Source organism: Electrona antarctica, assembly GCF_951216825.1.
Source record: "Electrona antarctica genome assembly, chromosome: 18".
Taxonomy (NCBI): Eukaryota; Metazoa; Chordata; class Actinopteri; order Myctophiformes; family Myctophidae; genus Electrona; species Electrona antarctica.
The window spans coordinates 23,713,763-23,735,191 of NC_136799.1; the positions used below are offsets into that span (position 1 = coordinate 23,713,763).

General features: G+C 47.9%; 1 protein-coding gene across 3 annotated transcripts; it reads left to right on the plus strand.

Moving 5' to 3' along the window:
* The first annotated feature begins 3,113 nt into the window (after positions 1-3,113).
* LOC306942244 (E3 ubiquitin-protein ligase TTC3-like) lies at positions 3,114-20,781 on the plus strand. Of its 3 annotated transcripts, none has more exons than XM_079528033.1 (14): positions 3,114-3,292; positions 5,319-5,466; positions 6,843-6,952; positions 7,295-7,333; positions 7,989-8,048; positions 8,556-8,705; positions 9,803-9,942; positions 10,830-10,898; positions 11,930-12,026; positions 17,660-17,763; positions 18,001-18,121; positions 18,281-18,382; positions 19,419-19,511; positions 19,985-20,781. In XM_079528033.1, exons 1-14 carry the CDS (start codon positions 3,224-3,226, stop codon positions 20,123-20,125), a joined length of 1,443 nt encoding a protein of 480 aa, XP_079384159.1. In that variant the 5' UTR covers positions 3,114-3,223; the 3' UTR covers positions 20,126-20,781. The 3 variants fall into 3 exon arrangements, with proteins under 3 accessions (XP_079384159.1, XP_079384160.1, XP_079384161.1); XM_079528034.1 differs by having other exon boundaries at positions 18,037-18,121; XM_079528035.1 differs by lacking the exon at positions 7,989-8,048.
* The last annotated feature ends 648 nt before the right edge of the window (positions 20,782-21,429 follow it).

Here is a 21,429-nt window from a genome sequence, read left to right on the forward strand (position 1 = left end):
TTCCCTGGCATCCCTGCTGCCACTCTACTCAAAATCCACCTGCTATACTCACAATGCTCACAGTAAAGAAAACAAGAAGCTGCGTCTATTTTACACAAAGTAGAGGGCTGTGTCTGAAACCATTTGGAACATGAGTTGCTCTTTTCTGTAAACTATGTTTTGTTTATTTAACCAGCTGTTTCTATCCCACATACAGTCTCTTCTGATCACACTCTACCTCTATACTTTCTCTTCTAACAGACAAAACACACAAAAATAATCTTCACCCACTTCTTTCCACCTGTAAACCTGTGATGTGACAATAAAGCTGATTCTGATTATTTCGGCACCAAACACGGTGTCCAACTGATATGTGCACTTGGACTTAAGCACTCTAGACAGCAATGTTCCTATTTCCCCTGCTACCCTGGCTTCGTCTCAAAGTGTCTTTGCACAAGAACCTTAGCCCATTGTACATGCACATTGTAAAGCACTTTGGAGAAAGGAACTATATAAAAATGCACAGTATACCGTCCAAAAGATTAAACCAATTCCATGCCGGCGCTTCACTGGATTGAACATGGGTGCAGATATGTGATGCATCCGGATAGTATCCTTTTACCGGCTGATTCTTTTTATGAAACTCTATAATGGGGAGAAAAACTGTCTGGGAGCAGTTTGCTTGCTCACTGAGTCACTCGCTCTCCCTGCAGGGGAACTGTGTTGCGTACAGAAGGCCTGAGGAGCCTTCCCAGCAGTGCTGTGACTGTACCAAAGAGCGTCAACTAAAATAGAACAGACGTGCTGTGAGACCGCTTCTCCAATGAACACATGTATTGGCATAACTCTATTTCTAAAGGCAGACCACACCCGACCCCTGCTGGTTTCTGTCCGTTACACATGTGCACGCACGCACGCACGCACGCACGCACGCACGCACGCACGCACGCACGCAGACACACACAGTGACACACACACAGCAATGACAAGGGCACATGCAGGCATTGGCACATTAATTGAGACACACAATTGTGCTCTCTCTCTTTCACACACACACACACACACACACACACACACACACACACACACACACACACACACACACACACACACACACACACACACACACACACACACACACACAGAGATAGAGAGACACCTTCCCCACTGCTTCTCTCTCAGTGGGAGCGGACACATGAAAGGAAGGCAAAACACCTCCTCCTGCTCCTCTTCTACGTCTTCTTCAAATCCCTCTAAAGGCAGAGATCACTGTCCTCATTCTCTCGCCCTCATCTTCAAATTCACAATCTGGTTTCAATAACCCCACAGATTCAATAACACCCCTGAGCACCCCCCACCATACACAGACGCATAGATGGAGACACACTACAGACACACACAGACATACAAACTGACGCACGCACGCACACATGCACGCACACCAACATACTATACAGGCACACATGGAAACACACAGTAGTTTAAGGCCTGTGTAGTGTTTACTCTGTGATTGCGCTTTTGTAAAAATATAGTATCTACAGTACTTAGAATAAAAATGCCTAAAATATATCAACCCTGTCTCCCGGGTTGAATATATAGTTCATGGCTGAATCCTTCTAAAGTTTAGAAGGAACATAAAATTAAGTCTCTCTCTAGTACCTCAAAATAGGTGATGAGGAAAATACAATCTCAATATCAATTTAGTATGTGTGACACACATATATAAATTGATAGGCAAGTACAGTGCTGACAGGGAGAATGGAATCGGATTGTGTACAAGAGCCCCAGTGAGACCAGACATATGTTTTGGAAAACGTTAGCGGATGGAGTATGGGTTTGTATGTGTGTGTGCGTGTGTGCGCGTGTGCGCACGTGTAGGCCCCTGTACGCAGGACTGAGCCCTGCATGGTCTTGCAACTATTCTCTAACTATTCTCTATATGTCTGAAAAAACGGGGTTTGGTGCACCGTGTAAATCTCTTCCACACACCGTCAGCATCCCCCAACAATCCATGCTTCAATCTCTACAGAATCAGAACAGGCTCTCATAAGTATTCACAAACGCCTTGTTCACCGAGGTGTGCGTTTCTCTGCTTTTCTATATGTGAGCGTGCTTGAGAGAGTCTTTCTATGTATGCATGTATGCATGTGCACATTGCACTGAGGATCGAGGTTTAATCCACTATAAGGTACATTTGATTAAAGAGGGAGTTTGGGGGTATTACAGTTGGGAGAGGTGAGGTGAAGGGCAGAGCAAGAGGGCTCTGATGCAGTATCCAACTGGATGAGATTGAGAACGTTTTCATCCATGTTTGGAGACTTCAAAGATGTGGAGTGTGTGTGTAAGGAAGCCCTTACAGCACATATGTCTTTACTGGGGTATAAGGTAGATCAAAATGTCTTTTACTCTCTTTATAACACACACACACACACGCACGCATGCACGCACACACAAACGCACGAGCACACACACACACACACACACACACACACACACACACACACACACACACACACACACACACACACACACACACACACACACACACACACACACACACACACACACACACACACACACACACACACACACACACACACACACACACACTTATTTCTTCACAATATGGTTCCTTTGTGAATTCTTATTGAGCCGCAGTTTAGCAGTCGTATTGTTATTTTTCATAAAAAATACCACTAAACACATGTCTGTTGATTGTTAGCCTTGGAAACCCAGACGTTTTTAGCTGATTGTTAGTAAATAGGATTCACTATTGACACAAAAGCACATCATGATTATGGGAGACTTGGTCTGGTGTCTAGTGACCTCTAGTGGTGCTTGTGGTATTGATAGGCTGGAAGAAGACGACAGACGGACGGACGGACGGACGGACAGAGTACAGCAAATTGCAATAATCGCTCTCAAAGAGCACCAATACGCCACGGAGGGCTGCAATAATGTGCCCCTGTAAAAAATAAAAATAAAGAGAACAAAAAAGTCCCCCCACCCCACAAGTCTGACTCTGACTGTGTAGCCTACTTTCCTGTAAGTAGACTTAGAAATAAAACTAGTGTTGACTAATCATTACAAGCTCTTATTTTGAAGAGGAAGAGGAAGTCCGTTTCGGTGTTGAATGTGGAAGTTATGATGCGGCTCCCGTTCGAACTTCGAGTAAGCGCTAACCAAGTAAACAAAAACACATGGATGCAAGCTTTCAGACAAAGTTCATATAGCCTACTATGATATGAAGAACGTATACAAAACAATGTTCAGACTTTGGAATTACATTAAACGTGGAACCTCCGCGACATTGGTGAGTAGTTCATCATTTGAGATCATTGATTGAAAAATGTTACCTTATGGGTAAAGACAGTTAAACGAAAGTACATGCATTGACAACTACTAAGTATAAAAAGCACTAATACGACTTGTTTACATTAGAGGGTCCTCCATGTTCAGTTCATCAGAACATTTAAAGACGTAGCTACAAATACACTTCTCTAGCAAAAAAAGAAATCATCATATGTTAGAAAAAGTAATACAAAAATGGGAGATGGGGGAACGTGTAGGCTACAGTATGGAAAAGGGATGGGGGACTTTATCTTTTTTTACAGCTAGGGTTTGGGATTCACATTTCTTAACGGCTGTTGGTAGGGCGTTCCACATTTTAGTGGCATAAGGGCGGTATGAATTTAACACCTTGTTGCAGCCGAATCTGGGTTGAACGTGGTTTGTGGATTGTGGAACTCTCTCTGGTGTTGTGATCATGGTTTACATTAAGGAAGTATTTTGAGGTAAATATGCGTATCGATCTATCTTTGCGAATCTTATTAAACCCATTCCAGCCTATCAAAATGAGCGGGGGTGAGGTGGGTTCTGGGAGTTAGGCCAAGTAGAAGCCCAGCTGAAGCCAAATTCGCAGCCACTCGCTCACTCACACTCTGTCACTCCAGCATGGCACTGGCAGTGTTGCGGTGAAATTGGTGACCTGCCGAAATATGTGACCATCTTGTGGATTTCACATAACTTACATAGAGGTGTTTAAATATGTGGCCTAAATAAATACGCTCTAGGTTGATCTCTGATAATAAACAAACCAAATCACACCCGTGTGAAGTGAGTGGTGCAACTCCGGGGGGGCGGCCAGGAACCCCCAGGGACCCCCACACGGAGTTGCACCACTCACTTCACACAGGTGTGATTTTTCAATTTCTGACAGGCTCAATGCATGTGCACACATCCACACACTAGTCTAGATAGTTGTTATAATAATAATAATAATAATAAACACTGATAGTTATATAATAAATGCCTAGATATTAAGACAAAATATTTATAAATGTAAATATTAGACAAAAAAACAAAGACAAACAAAAATACAAATAAACTGCTTTGTTGAGATTTCTTTTAATAAAACAAAATTCAAAGGACATGAAATACATTGCTTACAGTCAGATTTCTTCCCTTCAATGCACAATGTTTAGTTTCTCAGTTCGATGAATAGGCTATTCACATTTACAGATTCTGTTCAAATTACAAATGCATACATAACCATATATTTGCACAGTTAGTATGGTGACAGACAATATTCTCAGGGTCAGCCCACCTTTAATGAGACTGCTGTGACTGCACATTATTTGCAAGCCTTTTGAAGTCATTAAGATGTGAGTCAGTCATATGAGTTCTAGAGTTAAACTTGGATTTATTATTTTAATTTGTGAAAATAATATTTCACAAAAGTACTGTAAGTGGAGCCAAAAATCAGGGGGTACTTCTCTTATCTCTGCTCACAAGTGACCAAAAGTACTGTCTCTAGCTCTGCCCTCCAGTTGATAATCAGTTACTAGTTCAAAAATCTCTTTTTCAACACCTGTAGTTAATGCAAACACATCCTGCATTTTAACGGACAGCTATTCATTGTCAGTACTGAAGAAAACGTTTTATATAAAAGCAGCTACTTGACTCATGCCTTGTTCCCTAACAAATCTACAGTCAAATTCTGATGTCAGTTTGTTCAATTGGGCACAGAATGTTTCGGGATGAAAAGCAGTTTTGTCTGTGACTCTGTGAGGTTTTCTGACACCTTTCACGATAACATTTTAGCCACAGGCTAAAAACAATGCACATGACAACTGACAGGGCGGCGCTGAGACGCAGTTGATGGGGACCTCGTTGCTTCGCGCCGTGTTTTGAGCTTGCAGATCTGCTACTTTCAATGCTTTTGCGTGGCGCTGTAGAAAGACATAGGTTGTTAATTAATGACATACACAAAAAGTACAGAATATTGAAATGGGATGCTACTATAATTGATGAGGTTGGTGTTTTTCTTTTTTTGACAGGGTTACTACCGCTACTCAGAGAGAGCCATCGAGGGCAGCAACAACGCCCAGATCCTGTGCAAAGACGACTGTGAAGGCATCAAGGACCTGGAGCAACAGCAGCTCAAGTTCGTCAGTGACCTGGATATAGACATCAAAGATATTAAAGGTATTTTTTTTTGTATCATTGGCAACATCTTTTTGAAGGAAGTAACTTTACATAACTATTTGTCAATAATGGCTGCATGTGGTAAATGTGTACTGAACTCTACTGCATGTGACCCAGCAGTGTTTTGGAGTCCTGTCCTTCATTGTTGAACTAGTGTTGTGTATCACTGCAGACAGTGGTGTGCTGTGGATTTTTTAACTAGTAGGGCTATATTTTAACGACGTCACGTCACGTGCACACGCATGCATGTGCACATAGCCACTCAGCTCGTGCTAGTTATATTGATGGAAAACCAGCTATTCTAAATGTAATTATATTTCTTATTATTTAGTTTCATTGTAAATTTGTTGTTTTTATTTTTGTTTCAATTAATTATTTTCCTTTTAGTTTTATATAAAAGCCCTTTTATACTCAAGCTTACATTATTTTGCTTTCAAAACAGTGGTTTTAAAACAATCACAAGAACTTCCAACAACGGTCAGGGATAACCATGTGAGTTTCAGGTTTTGAGTTGATATTGAGTATTTAGTAAATGAACAGTAGGCTAAATGGAAAGAAATAAGAAACGTGTTCATTCACTGAACTTTTGTAAATAAACCAACATGTAGGATATGCATAAAAGCTTTGAGCTTCAGCCTAAGCCTTTTCGATCAACCAGAAAGAAATGTTGGATGTACAGTATAGTGTTTATGAATAGCCTACTGTTGATCGAAAAAACTAAACTAAACGTTATTTCACTTTTTTGTGATTGTCTAAGAGTGACTGTCTATAATAACAGAAAACGCAACACTTGCGCAATGAATACCACAAGGAGCCGATATGCATTTGTTTCATATGGTCTATGGACTTATTGGTAGAGAATGTAAACTCACATTTGTAATGATTATATGCCTAATTCCAGTTTCCAGAAAATGAAAAAGAACTCTGAACAGCTGAGAGTCGACAGGCGCACATGTTTTTAGGCACGAAACAATGTTTCCTCTGCATGGAGTCTGCACATGTCTTCTTCGGTGGGTCGTCAGAATAATACTAGGCTAAGCTACCTGCATGGCCGTTTACAGCCTACAATGTAACCGAGGATGTGAAGTGATACTAAGTGAGAAGTGAGAACATCAGGTAATGTTATGCAAAGCATAACAAAGGAGCCTGCCAGATAGGTAGACGGCGCCACCGCTTGCATTGTTTTAGGTGTTGAGCGCGCCGTCAACGCACATTGTCGTGCATGTGCGTGCATGTGGGGGGCGTGTGTGCAGCTTCAGAACTACCGGGACAGCGCCCCGGGCAGCCCTACAGCCAGCTCACCACTGACTGCAGAGACATGAACTATATGACATATCACTGATCTTCTCTTTTTTTCTCTAAATATTATAAACCAGAAGGAGAAAAGGCTTCAGAGCAGAAGGTGGAAGGAGCAGACAAGAAGAAGGTGGAAGCAGCAGACAAGAAGACCAATGCGGAGGAGTCCTCCGTCACCGCCACGAAAAAAGTAAGAAAGAACAAAGCCAAAGACACGGTGAGCTTTGTTTCACATGGTATTGGTTAAGGCCTCACTAGAGTAGGTTTTGAGGTCCCTAGATATGACAAAATATCGTAAAATGATCGCTTAGCCTGCATACAATAACACCTTTCTTGGAGATTTTGGACTCGTCCGAGGTTAGTATGAGATCAATGATAGTTTTGAGTAGAATCACACACCCTTGTGGGTTGGCTAATTAGCTTACTGACACTGCAGATCACAAAACCTACTGAATGATTTGAAGACGGGTGCTTCTTTTCGGAGCATGTCCGTGTTCCAGCCACCAATAACAATTTTCTCTGCACCTTCCAGAAGAAGAAGAAAGAAAGAATGAACAAAACCAAAGACACGGTGAGCGTTGTATTTCTGCAGTACAATGGCATTCTCGTCAGATCAAACGTGCAGCATTTGTTTCACGTGGCATTTCGTTGCTATCAGGTTCGAAAAACCTTACAAACCGTTCCACTTTAAAATAGTGAACATAGCCAATCTAAACGCCTCACATGTTGTCAGCTTGTAAATCACTGCTTTTGTGTCACACATTAATTTGCAACGATGCATACAATGTTTTAAGTAATTGATTGACATCTATTATATTTCCAAAAATCTAAACTAAAAATCAATCCCACCAGCAGTCTGCTGCTTCACATTTGTTTCTGCAATTCCCCTTGCACAAGTTATTAGTGTCTTGAATAGACAAAGGACTGAATGAATCGTACATTGTAAAGTGCTTTGAGTAAAAGGTTATATTAATTTACACTAAGAAGATACGTAATACTCATTGAAAGGTCTGAAAAACGTACACATTTCCTTCTATGAATTACGTAAATATTTCCGTGTTCCGCTTTTTTGTGACGCTGTAGCATGATCACGTACTGCGTTCCTTTGCGAAAAACAAAAAATTAGAATGTGGAGATAAGACGTTTCAGCCTGACGGCAATAATATGCTCTAATGTAGAGATTCACAAAGTGTTCTAAATGACTTTGCTTATGTTTTCTTTTGTAGGTTAAGAGGGCAGTAGCGGTCAATACAGAAAAACTTGAGCCTTTTGAAGTTGTGAATAACGTGAGTTCCACATTGTTAAATGTCTACACATTTATTGTAATTATTAAGTAGTAGTGGGAGAAGTACTCAAATTGTTTTACTTAGGGGAAGTAGCAGTACCACTGTGTAGAAATTAATTGTTACGATTATAAGGCCTGTATTCAAAATATACTTACAGTACCAAAGGGAAAATATATACATATATATCCTGATCTACATTGAGCTTGTAGATGGGCTTTTCTTTCCCCAAATAGCCAAAGTATGAAATGGGTCACCCAAAAATGGTTATTGTATGTTTTGTTGGGGAGTGCTTTCCAGAGGGACGGGGGCAGCAACATAGAAAGCCCTATTTTTCCCATAGAGATTTACAAAAATATTTATATCAATTATTTTAAGCCTAGAATCCAGCAATCCAGGATCCTGGGGGGGGGGGGGGGGGGGGGAAATAAATAATTAATACCATGGTGGCAACGGGGTGGCATTTCATTTCATTAACTTTCATCTATCGTGCTTTGATCCACCTTCCAGGGTGAGATCACTAAGAGGGAGAAGCGCCAGAGGGACCTTGAGAAACGCATCCATGCCATGAAGTTCAGCCATGACCGGGTCAAAGCAAGGCACAGAGCGGTCATCGCTACCCTGAAAAAGGAGTATGCGGAGATGAGTGCCAACACACAAGTAGGTGGCAGTGTTCATTTTGACAGCAAGCTAGTCATAGTCTTTGCGGCGGTACCACACACCCAAAATAGCCGCTCTACAAGCTGGCGACGCGTTGTGAGCTTGTAGATCCTATAATTCTGTGTGTGCACACTGTGCGCTCAATTAAGAAATATTTAACGCAGATGCGTTGATGATGCCGGCGAGGTTCAGACTCAGAGCCTCAGAGGGGAATTGTTTTAACATGCAGTTCAGGATGGAGAGAACACTTTTCTCCGACGGTCAAAAAGGCAGGGGCTAAGCCCCCTTTCATAAGGACAAGATGAGCAACAGCACAAGCTGATGATTTCAGCAGGAGGAAGACTAGGAGAGCAGGTACCGGAAGCTAATATTGTATTCATAGGCGACCATTTCCAAGGGTGCGCTCGTTTTACCCCGCCGGCTACTACCAGTCGCCCGTCCTACTATTAGTAGCCAAGGAAAGCACCACCCGCGCGGGCGGAACTTCATCTTCTAATACTAACATAGAACCCCATTCTGCCAGCTGCCTCGCTAGCCTAGTGGACTGCTACGCCGCCTTGCAATCCATGGTTCGTGTTAGCGCCCCGCTGCCGACATTATTTTTACAACTGCAAACTTTTTAAATAGTTTTTGGATTAAGGTTGGTGAGGGGTACGTTAATAGTTTTTGGATTAAGGTTGGTGAGGGGTGCGTTGCTCCCCTGCTTGCGGTTATGTTTAGGTTAGAGTTAGAGATTAGTACTAGTAGGCAAAACCACTCGCGGTCCAAATGAACACCGCACAGCGCTCCCTACCCCACTGACAACCAATCACAAACCGAGTTTTGAAATGGTTGCCGCTTATGAAAACAAATATTGCGTACCGGATTGCTTTTTTTCCTCATTGTTTGGGGAAAGGGGGGGGTGACCCGCCCCGCCCGCTGTGCGATAATTGCGCTGAAAATCTTGACCCGTCATAGCTTAGTCCACGAACGTTTTTGGTCTTAGTTTCAGAGATACAAACTGTCTACTTACTAGGACCTACCCTGTTTTTGGATTTGACCCGGAGTAGAGTGAACTGTGTTGACACGAGTTGCTGTGTGTCTTTCTGTGTGCGCAGGTGATGAATACAAAACTGGCGCTCTTCCAGCAGAAGTTGGTAGACGAGGTGAAAAGGGACCAGAGGGAGAAGAAAGAGAATCAGGAGGCCCTCAAGGCCCTGAAGTTGGAGATCAAAGCACTGGCCGAGGCGCAGGAGAGGTGATCGTGCATAAGAACTGCTACCAGACATTTAGCACGTTTCGTGGCTCTCGGATGTCTTGGCTAGGGATGGGACAATACTCGGTATTATCATTTATCGTTCACAATAAAACGCTCACAATAATCGTATCGCAATGATTTTAATTTATCGTGAAATTGTCTTCCGTCATACACTAGGATGAGTACCACTAACAATCTTACATCCTCTATACTTAAAAACAGACCTATAATGAGTGCATTTGGTACACTTTTATTTCACTCTACACAAATCGATTCGCCGAAAAAGCTGCGCCTTGTGAGCTTGTAGGTCTTGGCGAACGAAACCATATCGAATATGGATGCTAGGCCGGGGTTCAAGTGGTTATTATGGCAATTTTCATAATTGTCCCATCCCTAGCCTCTTTCCCACAACCTAGCATCTCTTTTCTGGGGTGAAAATTCTGTTGAAATAGCCAATATCTTTGAAGCTCACAACAACAACATTTTATTATGTTTTACAATGCTGAGAGAGAGGGAGAGAGAGAGAGGGTGAGAGATGGATGTAAAGCGAGACAGTTCACATCCACGTGTAAATAAAGTGCGTATGAGCACGATCTCATGTGAGATTCACCAAATGCTGTGTACAGCCCTATTTGTGTGTATCCAGGCGTGAAACTTTTTGTCCTTTTTTTTGTGTTGACAAAATAGAGTTTGGATTGATTTTGCATGAAGCATGAAGTCTGCCTTTGAACAGACGTGAGAAACGGCGGCCCACCCGCAAAATTCAATGGTGTCATTGTGTTGCCATCACAGATGTACCGGTAGTCCACTTGCTGAACCAAACGGCTCCAGAAACCATATTGTTGTGAATGTTGTAACGCAGTTTAATCTCTTTGTGTGTCACACAGCAGTACCAAAAGCATCCGAGAGAAAAGCTTCGGTTATGACAGGCAGCTGGAGCAATTATTGGAACTAAGGTAGGTGTATGTTCACAGGGAAACGCTACGCAAATGAAGCCAGTGATGCCAAAAATCATGCACATTTTATTTTGGTTAATTAATGATGTTTAACAGTTTGTTGTAGCAATCAAAACATTGCACAAACAGATCCGGGGTAGAAGTATTTGGGGTACAAGACTGCAATATATTCCATATACGCACGCTAGGTGGCAGCAGAGTGTATCTAAGCCTTGTCAGGGGATTCTTGGATTTTTGCTCATATTCATTTCCTGTTTACCAGCCTGGAGACCACCATTGTAACGGCCAGCTATCATTAGCATTAGCTTATGCTCTTTACCTTTCGCCAGAGACATTATCATGTCGGGAGCGATGCGATACAAAATCACAAATGACATCCGAACCTAGGATGGATGCTGATCACCATGGACAGCCCTCGTATTTCCAGTTATAACTAAGGCTTTGAAAATCTTACTTTGAACGGAGGTCTATGGAGCTGTGTGCAAAGACCCTGGTGCTGGGGGTGACGGAGGCGTTGCCTAGCAACCGTACCAATGCTAAAAGCTAATTTTCGGTCTAACCGCTTCATATATTTTGTAAACTGGTGGGGTGGGGGTTACGGATATATCCGTAGCTGGCGTATAACGTCCCATAGGTGGGGGTCCGGTTCATGTAGTTGGCAAAAAAAGAGTTATGGTTTCCACCTTAGCCACACCCAATAGGGGAGGGATTATGGGAGGGGATGAGTTTAGTGTGTATTTCAATTTGGGCCTTTTGACTAAGGCTTTCAGCAGAAGAAACCAAATATTTGAAAACATATTTGGATATTATAACTACACTGTCTATGGAGTTGACATTACTCTATTAGACCCCGTCTAATAGAGTAATGTCAACTCCATAGACACATACAAAGCTGAAAAAGCAACCTGCAACTATACCAATATTTACAAGCGACTTTACAGAAAAGAAAAAAACTTCCCAATGTCTCTTATAATAATCAGACACGGCAACACTGGTGACATTAGATGGTGAGTGTGTCCTGTTGTCTCCAGTAACCAGTCAGCAGCTGAGAAGATGAGCCTGGAAGATAAGATCAGGAGATGCAAGGAGCTGTGTGCCAAAGCCAGCAGGAGGTCCCAGGCAGCTCAGGTCTGTATCTGTCCTCCCTTTAACTTCACTTAAACACCAACCCGGGCTCCTATGCATGGCCAAAGTATTTTGGGGGTCTCCAGCCCAAAAGGTTGAGAACCGCTGCTCTAGAGCACTGTTTCCCAAACAGTGGGTCGGAACCAATTTGTGTGTGAAGGACCAATTTTTATAGGTCACGACTTGAGTGAAAATCCCATTTTCTTTTCCTACATAAAAAATAATAATAATATATATATTTCAAGTTTTTATTTAAATTTCCTATAAAAAATGTAATTCAATAATTTTATTAATTTTAAAACAAACAAACAAATCTAAGAGATTCCATCAATAAGAAGTAGTGAAAATAGCCGATATACAAGCTAGCACAGCTGCGCAAAGATATGCGTTTTGCACTTGTATTTCTGCTATTTCACTAGTTTGGGTCCCGGGCAAACGTCTATTCTCTGAATGGTTTGGGAACCACTGCTCTAGAGGGTGGTCGGGCGGACGGACCGACAGTGGAACCACTGCTCTAGAGGGTGGTCGGGCGGACGGACCGACAGTGAACCACTGCTCTAGAGGGTGGTCGGGCGGACGGACAGACAGTGAACCACTGCTCTAGAGGGTGGTCGGGCGGACGGACCGACAGTGGAACCACTGCTCTAGAGGGTGGTTGGGCGGACGGACCGACAGTGGAACCACTGCTCTAGAGGGTGGTCGGGCGGACGGACCGACAGTGAACCACTGCTCTAGAGGGTGGTCGGGCGGACGGACCGACAGTGAACCACTGCTCTAGAGGGTGGTCGGGCGGACGGACCGACAGTGAACCACTGCTCTAGAGGGTGGTCGGGCGGACGGACCGACAGTGAACCACTGCTCTAGAGGGTGGTCGGGCGGACGGACCGACAGTGAACCACTGCTCTAGAGGGTGGTCGGGCGGACGGACCGACAGTGAACCACTGCTCTAGAGGGTGGTCGGGCGGACGGACCGACAGTGGAACCACTGCTCTAGAGGGTGGTCGGGCGGACGGACCGACAGTGAACCACTGCTCTAGAGGGTGGTCGGGCGGACGGACCGACAGTGGAACCACTGCTCTAGAGGGTGGTCGGGCGGACGGACCGACAGTGAACCACTGCTCTAGAGGGTGGTCGGGCGGACGGACCGACAGTGAACCACTGCTCTAGAGGGTGGTCGGGCGGACGGACAGACAGTGAACCACTGCTCTAGAGGGTGGTCGGGCGGACGGACAGACAGTGAACCACTGCTCTAGAGGGTGGTCGGGCGGACGGACCGACAGTGGAACCACTGCTCTAGAGGGTGGTCGGGCGGACGGACAGACAGTGAACCACTGCTCTAGAGGGTGGTCGGGCGGACGGACCGACAGTGAACCACTGCTCTAGAGGGTGGTCGGGCGGACGGACCGACAGTGAACCACTGCTCTAGAGGGTGGTCGGGCGGACGGACAGACAGTGAACCACTGCTCTAGAGGGTGGTCGGGCGGACGGACCGACAGTGGAACCACTGCTCTAGAGGGTGGTCGGGCGGACGGACCGACAGTGAACCACTGCTCTAGAGGGTGGTCGGGCGGACGGACAGACAGTGAACCACTGCTCTAGAGGGTGGTCGGGCGGACGGACAGACAGTGAACCACTGCTCTAGAGGGTGGTCGGGCGGACGGACCGACAGTGGAACCACTGCTCTAGAGGGTGGTCGGGCGGACGGACCGACAGTGGAACCACTGCTCTAGAGGGTGGTCGGGCGGACGGACCGACAGTGGACCACTGCTCTAGAGGGTGGTCGGGCGGACGGACCGACAGTGAACCACTGCTCTAGAGGGTGGTCGGGCGGACGGACCGACAGTGAACCACTGCTCTAGAGGGTGGTCGGGCGGACGGACCGACAGTGAACCACTGCTCTAGAGGGTGGTCGGGCGGACGGACCGGCAGTGAACCACTGCTCTAGAGGGTGGTCGGGCGGACGGACCGACAGTGGAACCACTGCTCTAGAGGGTGGTCGGGCGGACGGACCGACAGTGAACCACTGCTCTAGAGGGTGGTCGGGCGGACGGACCGACAGTGAACCACTGCTCTAGAGGGTGGTCGGGCGGACGGACAGACAGTGAACCACTGCTCTAGAGGGTGGTCGGGCGGACGGACAGACAGTGAACCACTGCTCTAGAGGGTGGTCGGGCGGACGGACCGACAGTGGAACCACTGCTCTAGAGGGTGGTCGGGCGGACGGACAGACAGTGAACCACTGCTCTAGAGGGTGGTCGGGCGGACGGACCGACAGTGAACCACTGCTCTAGAGGGTGGTCGGGCGGACGGACCGACAGTGGAACCACTGCTCTAGAGGGTGGTCGGGCGGACGGACCGACAGTGGAACCACTGCTCTAGAGGGTGGTCGGGCGGACGGACCGACAGTGAACCACTGCTCTAGAGGGTGGTCGGGCGGACGGACCGACAGTGAACCACTGCTCTAGAGGGTGGTCGGGCGGACGGACCGACAGTGAACCACTGCTCTAGAGGGTGGTCGGGCGGACGGACCGACAGTGGAACCACTGCTCTAGAGGGTGGTCGGGCGGACGGACCGACAGTGAACCACTGCTCTAGAGGGTGGTCGGGCGGACGGACCGACAGTGGAACCACTGCTCTAGAGGGTGGTCGGGCGGACGGACCGACAGTGAACCACTGCTCTAGAGGGTGGTCGGGCGGACGGACCGACAGTGAACCACTGCTCTAGAGGGTGGTCGGGCGGACGGACCGACAGTGAACCACTGCTCTAGAGGGTGGTCGGGCGGACGGACAGACAGTGAACCACTGCTCTAGAGGGTGGTCGGGCGGACGGACAGACAGTGAACCACTGCTCTAGAGGGTGGTCGGGCGGACGGACCGACAGTGGAACCACTGCTCTAGAGGGTGGTCGGGCGGACGGACAGACAGTGAACCACTGCTCTAGAGGGTGGTCGGGCGGACGGACCGACAGTGAACCACTGCTCTAGAGGGTGGTCGGGCGGACGGACAGACAGTGAACCACTGCTCTAGAGGGTGGTCGGGCGGACGGACAGACAGTGAACCACTGCTCTAGAGGGTGGTCGGGCGGACGGACAGACAGTGAACCACTGCTCTAGAGGGTGGTCGGGCGGACGGACCGACAGTGGAACCACTGCTCTAGAGGGTGGTCGGGCGGACGGACCGACAGTGGAACCACTGCTCTAGAGGGTGGTCGGGCGGACGGACCGACAGTGGACCACTGCTCTAGAGGGTGGTCGGGCGGACGGACCGACAGTGAACCACTGCTCTAGAGGGTGGTCGGGCGGACGGACCGACAGTGAACCACTGCTCTAGAGGGTGGTCGGGCGGACGGACCGACAGTGAACCACTGCTCTAGAGGGTGGTCGGGCGGACGGACCGACAGTGAACCACTGCTCTAGAGGGTGGTCGGGCGGACGGACCGACAGTGGAACCACTGCTCTAGAGGGTGGTCGGGCGGACGGACCGACAGTGAACCACTGCTCTAGAGGGTGGTCGGGCGGACGGACCGACAGTGAACCACTGCTCTAGAGGGTGGTCGGGCGGACGGACAGACAGTGAACCACTGCTCTAGAGGGTGGTCGGGCGGACGGACAGACAGTGAACCACTGCTCTAGAGGGTGGTCGGGCGGACGGACCGACAGTGAACCACTGCTCTAGAGGGTGGTCGGGCGGACGGACCGACAGTGGAACCACTGCTCTAGAGGGTGGTCGGGCGGACGGACCGACAGTGAACCACTGCTCTAGAGGGTGGTCGGGCGGACGGACCGACAGTGAACCACTGCTCTAGAGGGTGGTCGGGCGGACGGACAGACAGTGAACCACTGCTCTAGAGGGTGGTCGGGCGGACGGACAGACAGTGAACCACTGCTCTAGAGGGTGGTCGGGCGGACGGACCGACAGTGGAACCACTGCTCTAGAGGGTGGTCGGGCGGGCGGACGGACAGACAGTGAACCACTGCTCTAGAGGGTGGTCGGGCGGACGGACCGACAGTGGAACCACTGCTCTAGAGGGTGGTCGGGCGGACGGACCGACAGTGGAACCACTGCTCTAGAGGGTGGTCGGGCGGACGGACCGACAGTGGACCACTGCTCTAGAGGGTGGTCGGGCGGACGGACCGACAGTGAACCACTGCTCTAGAGGGTGGTCGGGCGGACGGACCGACAGTGAACCACTGCTCTAGAGGGTGGTCGGGCGGACGGACCGACAGTGAACCACTGCTCTAGAGGGTGGTCGGGCGGACGGACCGACAGTGAACCACTGCTCTAGAGGGTGGTCGGGCGGACGGACCGACAGTGGAACCACTGCTCTAGAGGGTGGTCGGGCGGACGGACCGACAGTGAACCACTGCTCTAGAGGGTGGTCGGGCGGACGGACCGACAGTGAACCACTGCTCTAGAGGGTGGTCGGGCGGACGGACCGACAGTGAACCACTGCTCTAGAGGGTGGTCGGGCGGACGGACAGACAGTGATCCACTGCTCTAGAGGGTGGTCGGGCGGACGGACCGACAGTGGAACCACTGCTCTAGAGGGTGGTCGGGCGGACGGACCGACAGTGAACCACTGCTCTAGAGGGTGGTCGGGCGGACGGACCGACAGTGGAACCACTGCTCTAGAGGGTGGTCGGGCGGACGGACCGACAGTGAACCACTGCTCTAGAGGGTGGTCGGGCGGACGGACCGACAGTGAACCACTGCTCTAGAGGGTGGTCGGGCGGACGGACCGACAGTGAACCACTGCTCTAGAGGGTGGTCGGGCGGACGGACAGACAGTGAACCACTGCTCTAGAGGGTGGTCGGGCGGACGGACCGACAGTAGAACCACTGCTCTAGAGGGTGGTCGGGCGGACGGACCGACAGTGAACCACTGCTCTAGAGGGTGGTCGGGCGGACGGACCGACAGTGAAACACTGCTCTAGAGGGTGGTCGGGCGGACGGACCGACAGTGGAACCACTGCTCTAGAGGGTGGTCGGGCGGACGGACCGACAGTGGAACCACTGCTCTAGAGGGTGGTCGGGCGGACGGACCGACAGTGGAACCACTGCTCTAGAGGGTGGTCAGGCGGACGGACCGACAGTGGACCACTGCTCTAGAGGGTGGTCGGGCGGACGGACCGACAGTGGACCAACTTCTTAGCTCGAGACCCAAAAGAGAAATAAGACGTTTCCCCGGGACCCAAACAGTGAAAATAGCAGATCTACAAGAGCTTTTTGAAATAAAGAGGATATTTTACTCACGATTCACAAAAATGGGTCCCCACTGTTTGGAAAACGGTGGTCTAGGAAATAGTAATAGAGGAGGTTATGTTGACATATCATTACTGTCTTACAGGCTTACAACACGTCACATCGTGACACATACAATATACAAGGTTTCTGCCCGACAGTCATAATTTGAGATTTGCATGATTTGACCCCCGCCACACACACACACACACACACACACACACACACACACACACACACACACACACACACAGACAGACAGACAGACAGACAGACAGACAGACAGACAGACAGACAGACAGACAGACAGACAGACAGACAGAGAGAGACACACACACACACACACACACACACACACCACCAGATTTAAACTGTATCTCAATTTCATCCGCCAGCTGTCTAACTTGGAGAACCAACAGGACCAGGGCTTGCATGACCTCTACAGGTCCCGGTCGGATGCCAAAGCTATCCTGGCCAAACTGGAAGCGGTACCGCCCAGGTAGCAGGGGATGAAAAAACTATGCTTGAAGCCTTGTTGAAAGTGTTTTGTACCAACTATCCGGCTTCTAACGATTCTATCTCACTTGCGCACAAACATTCACACGAACATTCACACGCACGCATGCACGCACGCACGCACGCACACCTGAACACTGCCTTCTTTCCAGCAATAAACCAGACATGCTACATTTTGCTGTGTTACCTACTGTCTGTGTTTGGGATCGTTTGCACACAGACCAGTTCCATTCTGTGGCATCCTGATCTTTTCCAGGGTTCCTCCTCAAGCTTTGAACGTTCTGAGAGACAACTGGAGAGCTTGTGTTCAAGAGGCTGAGGACAAAATCTCCAACATTGAGGTATAGATCATGACACCCTAGCATTCATCACTCGCAGCTAGTGACACTAACTAGAACACCCTAGCATTCATCACTCACAGCTACACACACTACTAGTGTTGGGATCCTCTAGGATTTTAATAATTCAAATTTCCTCTGTCCGATTCCTCAACGGTGAAGGCTCAGTACCAGGTCCAGATGGAACAGGTGAAGAACGGCAGCAGGCTGGGATCTCTGCCTTCAATCAGTGTCCCCAGCGCTCCCCAGACACATGTTGGACCGGTAAGGGATTGAATACTACCATTCACTATTATTATAATCATCATCATCATCATCATCATCATCATCATCATCATCATCATCATAAGTAGCCTTGCCGAGCCATGAGGCCCATAGGGCAGGAGCCTATCTCCTGTTTCTGTAGCGTGAGGCAGCTTGATGTACAAGTACACCCCCTGGACATGACGCTAGTATGTCGCAGGGACTTACCCCCAATCCAACCCTTGATGCTGAGTGTCAAGCAGGGAGGCATTGGGTCCCATTTTTAGAGTCTTTGGTATGACCCGGGCGGGGATTGAACCCCGACCTCCCAGTCTCAGGGCGGAAACTCTAACCACAAGGCCACTGAGCCTCATCATCATACTATAATCATACTATAATTCTGACAATGTCTGTCTGTCTGAATGAATGAATGTGTGTCACTGTGACTGCCGTAGCTCCTCACTTCCTGTACCAATCACTCCCACTTTTCACACAGGCATTGACCATAATAATATGGAGGTCTTAACGAAGCCCTTTTTCCAATTTAAAAACGTATAAATTAATAATGAATTTATTAGTGAATTAACAATGTTTAATGTCCAAAATACATTTCTGAACTCATACTATCATTGTTGATATAACGCCATTTAGGTCAATGATATAATATTATGTTGTGATATACTAATATAGCAGCCAAGATCAAACCTAAAAACAATGGGCCGTGTTATAGCCCCTTTAAGTGGTTAAGCACAGAGTTGACAGACGCTGACCATGTGTTGACGTGTATCCTAGCATTTTTTACCACTTGAAAAGTTAAAGCCCTCTCTCTATAGATGGCTGGGTTTCACACCTGGATGTTTTGGGCCGGTAATGAACCTTGTCCTAGTCCGGTTCATTTGTGCTGGTCATAAAGTGTCCCTCGGACATTCTGTTCAATGAATGACAAGTAAATAATGTTTGGTGCGTTTGGTTTCACACAGTCTACAGAACCGTAGGTCTCAAAGCACCCATAGTAAACATGACATGTGCACATGTGTGTGCGTGCATGCGATTACAGCTGAACGTGGATGATCCGTGCATCATCTGTCATGATGACATGTCTGCAGGTGATGTGTGTGTGCTGGATTGCAGACACTGCTTCCATAAAGAGGTGAGGAAAACAAACTGATGCATTGTTCAGTACTGTACGTGTGACTGTTAATTCATCCAACAGCAGACTCATGGATATCATCATCGCTGTCGGGCAGAATCCTTGTATCTCCATACTGCAACTTTTCCCCCCGTTTAATGCCCTACTTTGACATAAAATAGTCGCATATAAGTAGCGATATGATAGTGTGATGTCACAATATCACTGTTTTTTTCATTGGCACATTTGACTGTCAAGGTTTCAGCCTCCAGGAAGAAACCCTAAATACAAAGGGAAGACATCATTGCACATAACAACCACCCCAAGAGGTCTAATGTAGCACTCTCACCTCATAAATACACGAAAAACCTCCATCTTTAAGGGAAGAACCCAATATGAATAAAGAAAATGTTGCATTTCGTCTCGTAATTTTAAGAATGATTACTTGCATTTTCTGTTGTCTTATCTTTCTTCCTTTCTCTCCACTTTAACAGTGCATTAAGTTGTGGCTTAGAGAGCAGAGGACGTGTCCGACATGCAGGGAGCACACCCTGCTTCCCGAAGACTTCCCCATGCTTCCTGCCGCTGGCAGAAAGATGCGCCGCAAACCCCACCCCTCTGCCAACCTCTCCTAATGTCTGAGACCCCCACCCCTTTGCCAACCTCTCCTAATGTCTGAGACCCCCACCCCTCTGCCAACCTCTCCTAATGTCTGAGACCCCCACCCCTCTGCCAACCTCTCCTAATGTCTGAGACCCCCACCCCTCTGCCAATAGCTCTCCTAATGTCTGAGACCCCCACCCCTCTGCCAAGCTCTCCTAATGTCTGAGACCCCCACCCCTCTGCCAAGCTCTCCTAATGTCTGAGACCCCCACCCCTCTGCCAAGCTCTCCTAATGTCTGAGACCCCCACCCCTCTGCCAAGCTCTCCTAATGTCTGAGACCCCCACCCCTCTGCCAATAGCTCTCCTAATGTCTGAGACCCCCACCCCTCTGCCAAGCTCTCCTAATGTCTGAGACCCCCACCCCTCTGCCAAGCTCTCCTAATGTCTGAGACCCCCACCCCTCTGCCAATAGCTCTGCTAATGTCTGAGACCCCCACCCCTCTGCCAAGCTCTCCTAATGTCCGAGACCCCCACCCCTATGCAGAACCACCCTACAACAATGTATGTTCTGTTCCTCAAACTGTTGGGGTTGTTGCTTCCTCAATGTCAGCCGACGCAACTATCAGAGAATGCTGGAGCTCTTGTACTGTAAGAAACGCTCTGTTAAAATAGTATGGGATATTGAAAAACAACATGTTGTTATGTTTATAAATAAAATCACACCCGTGTGAACTGAGTGGTGTAAGGTCTTATATAGACTGATCAGCTGTGGTCTGACGTAATGTCTGACGTAATGAAATCACACCCGTGTGAACTGGGTGACCATAGCAACCATGCTCATTTTTTGGTACGAACAGACAGACAGACAAACAGACAGACAGACACGTAAACTAACAAAGCCAGTTGTAGGAGTGGTTTACACCAAATAAAAAGTATAATAATGGCTGTGAAAAGGGTAGTTGCCCATTTATTCTGGCAACTGTGTAATACAAAGACATAATTAACATTCAATTTCTGACTCGGACCAGCTCTAACAGGACAAAAACATCAACACTCATAACATTTACCAGTAAGACGCCTGATTGCGAGAAGCGACCTCGCCCTTTATGCACTGGCCATATATGGAGCATATCTTGAGTGTACAGGGTGTGATGAGGTCAGATCAAGATATGGAATGTCAGAACTGGTCAGCTCCATATATGGAGATCTAAGGGTGGCAGAGGGGCAGTGTATTGAATGTACAGGGTTTGATTAGGGCCGGGCCTTAATTTTCGGGCCTGTTGGACCTGTTGAGAACTCTAGTTTGAATTGTAGTCCTGGCCTTCCGACGGGTCG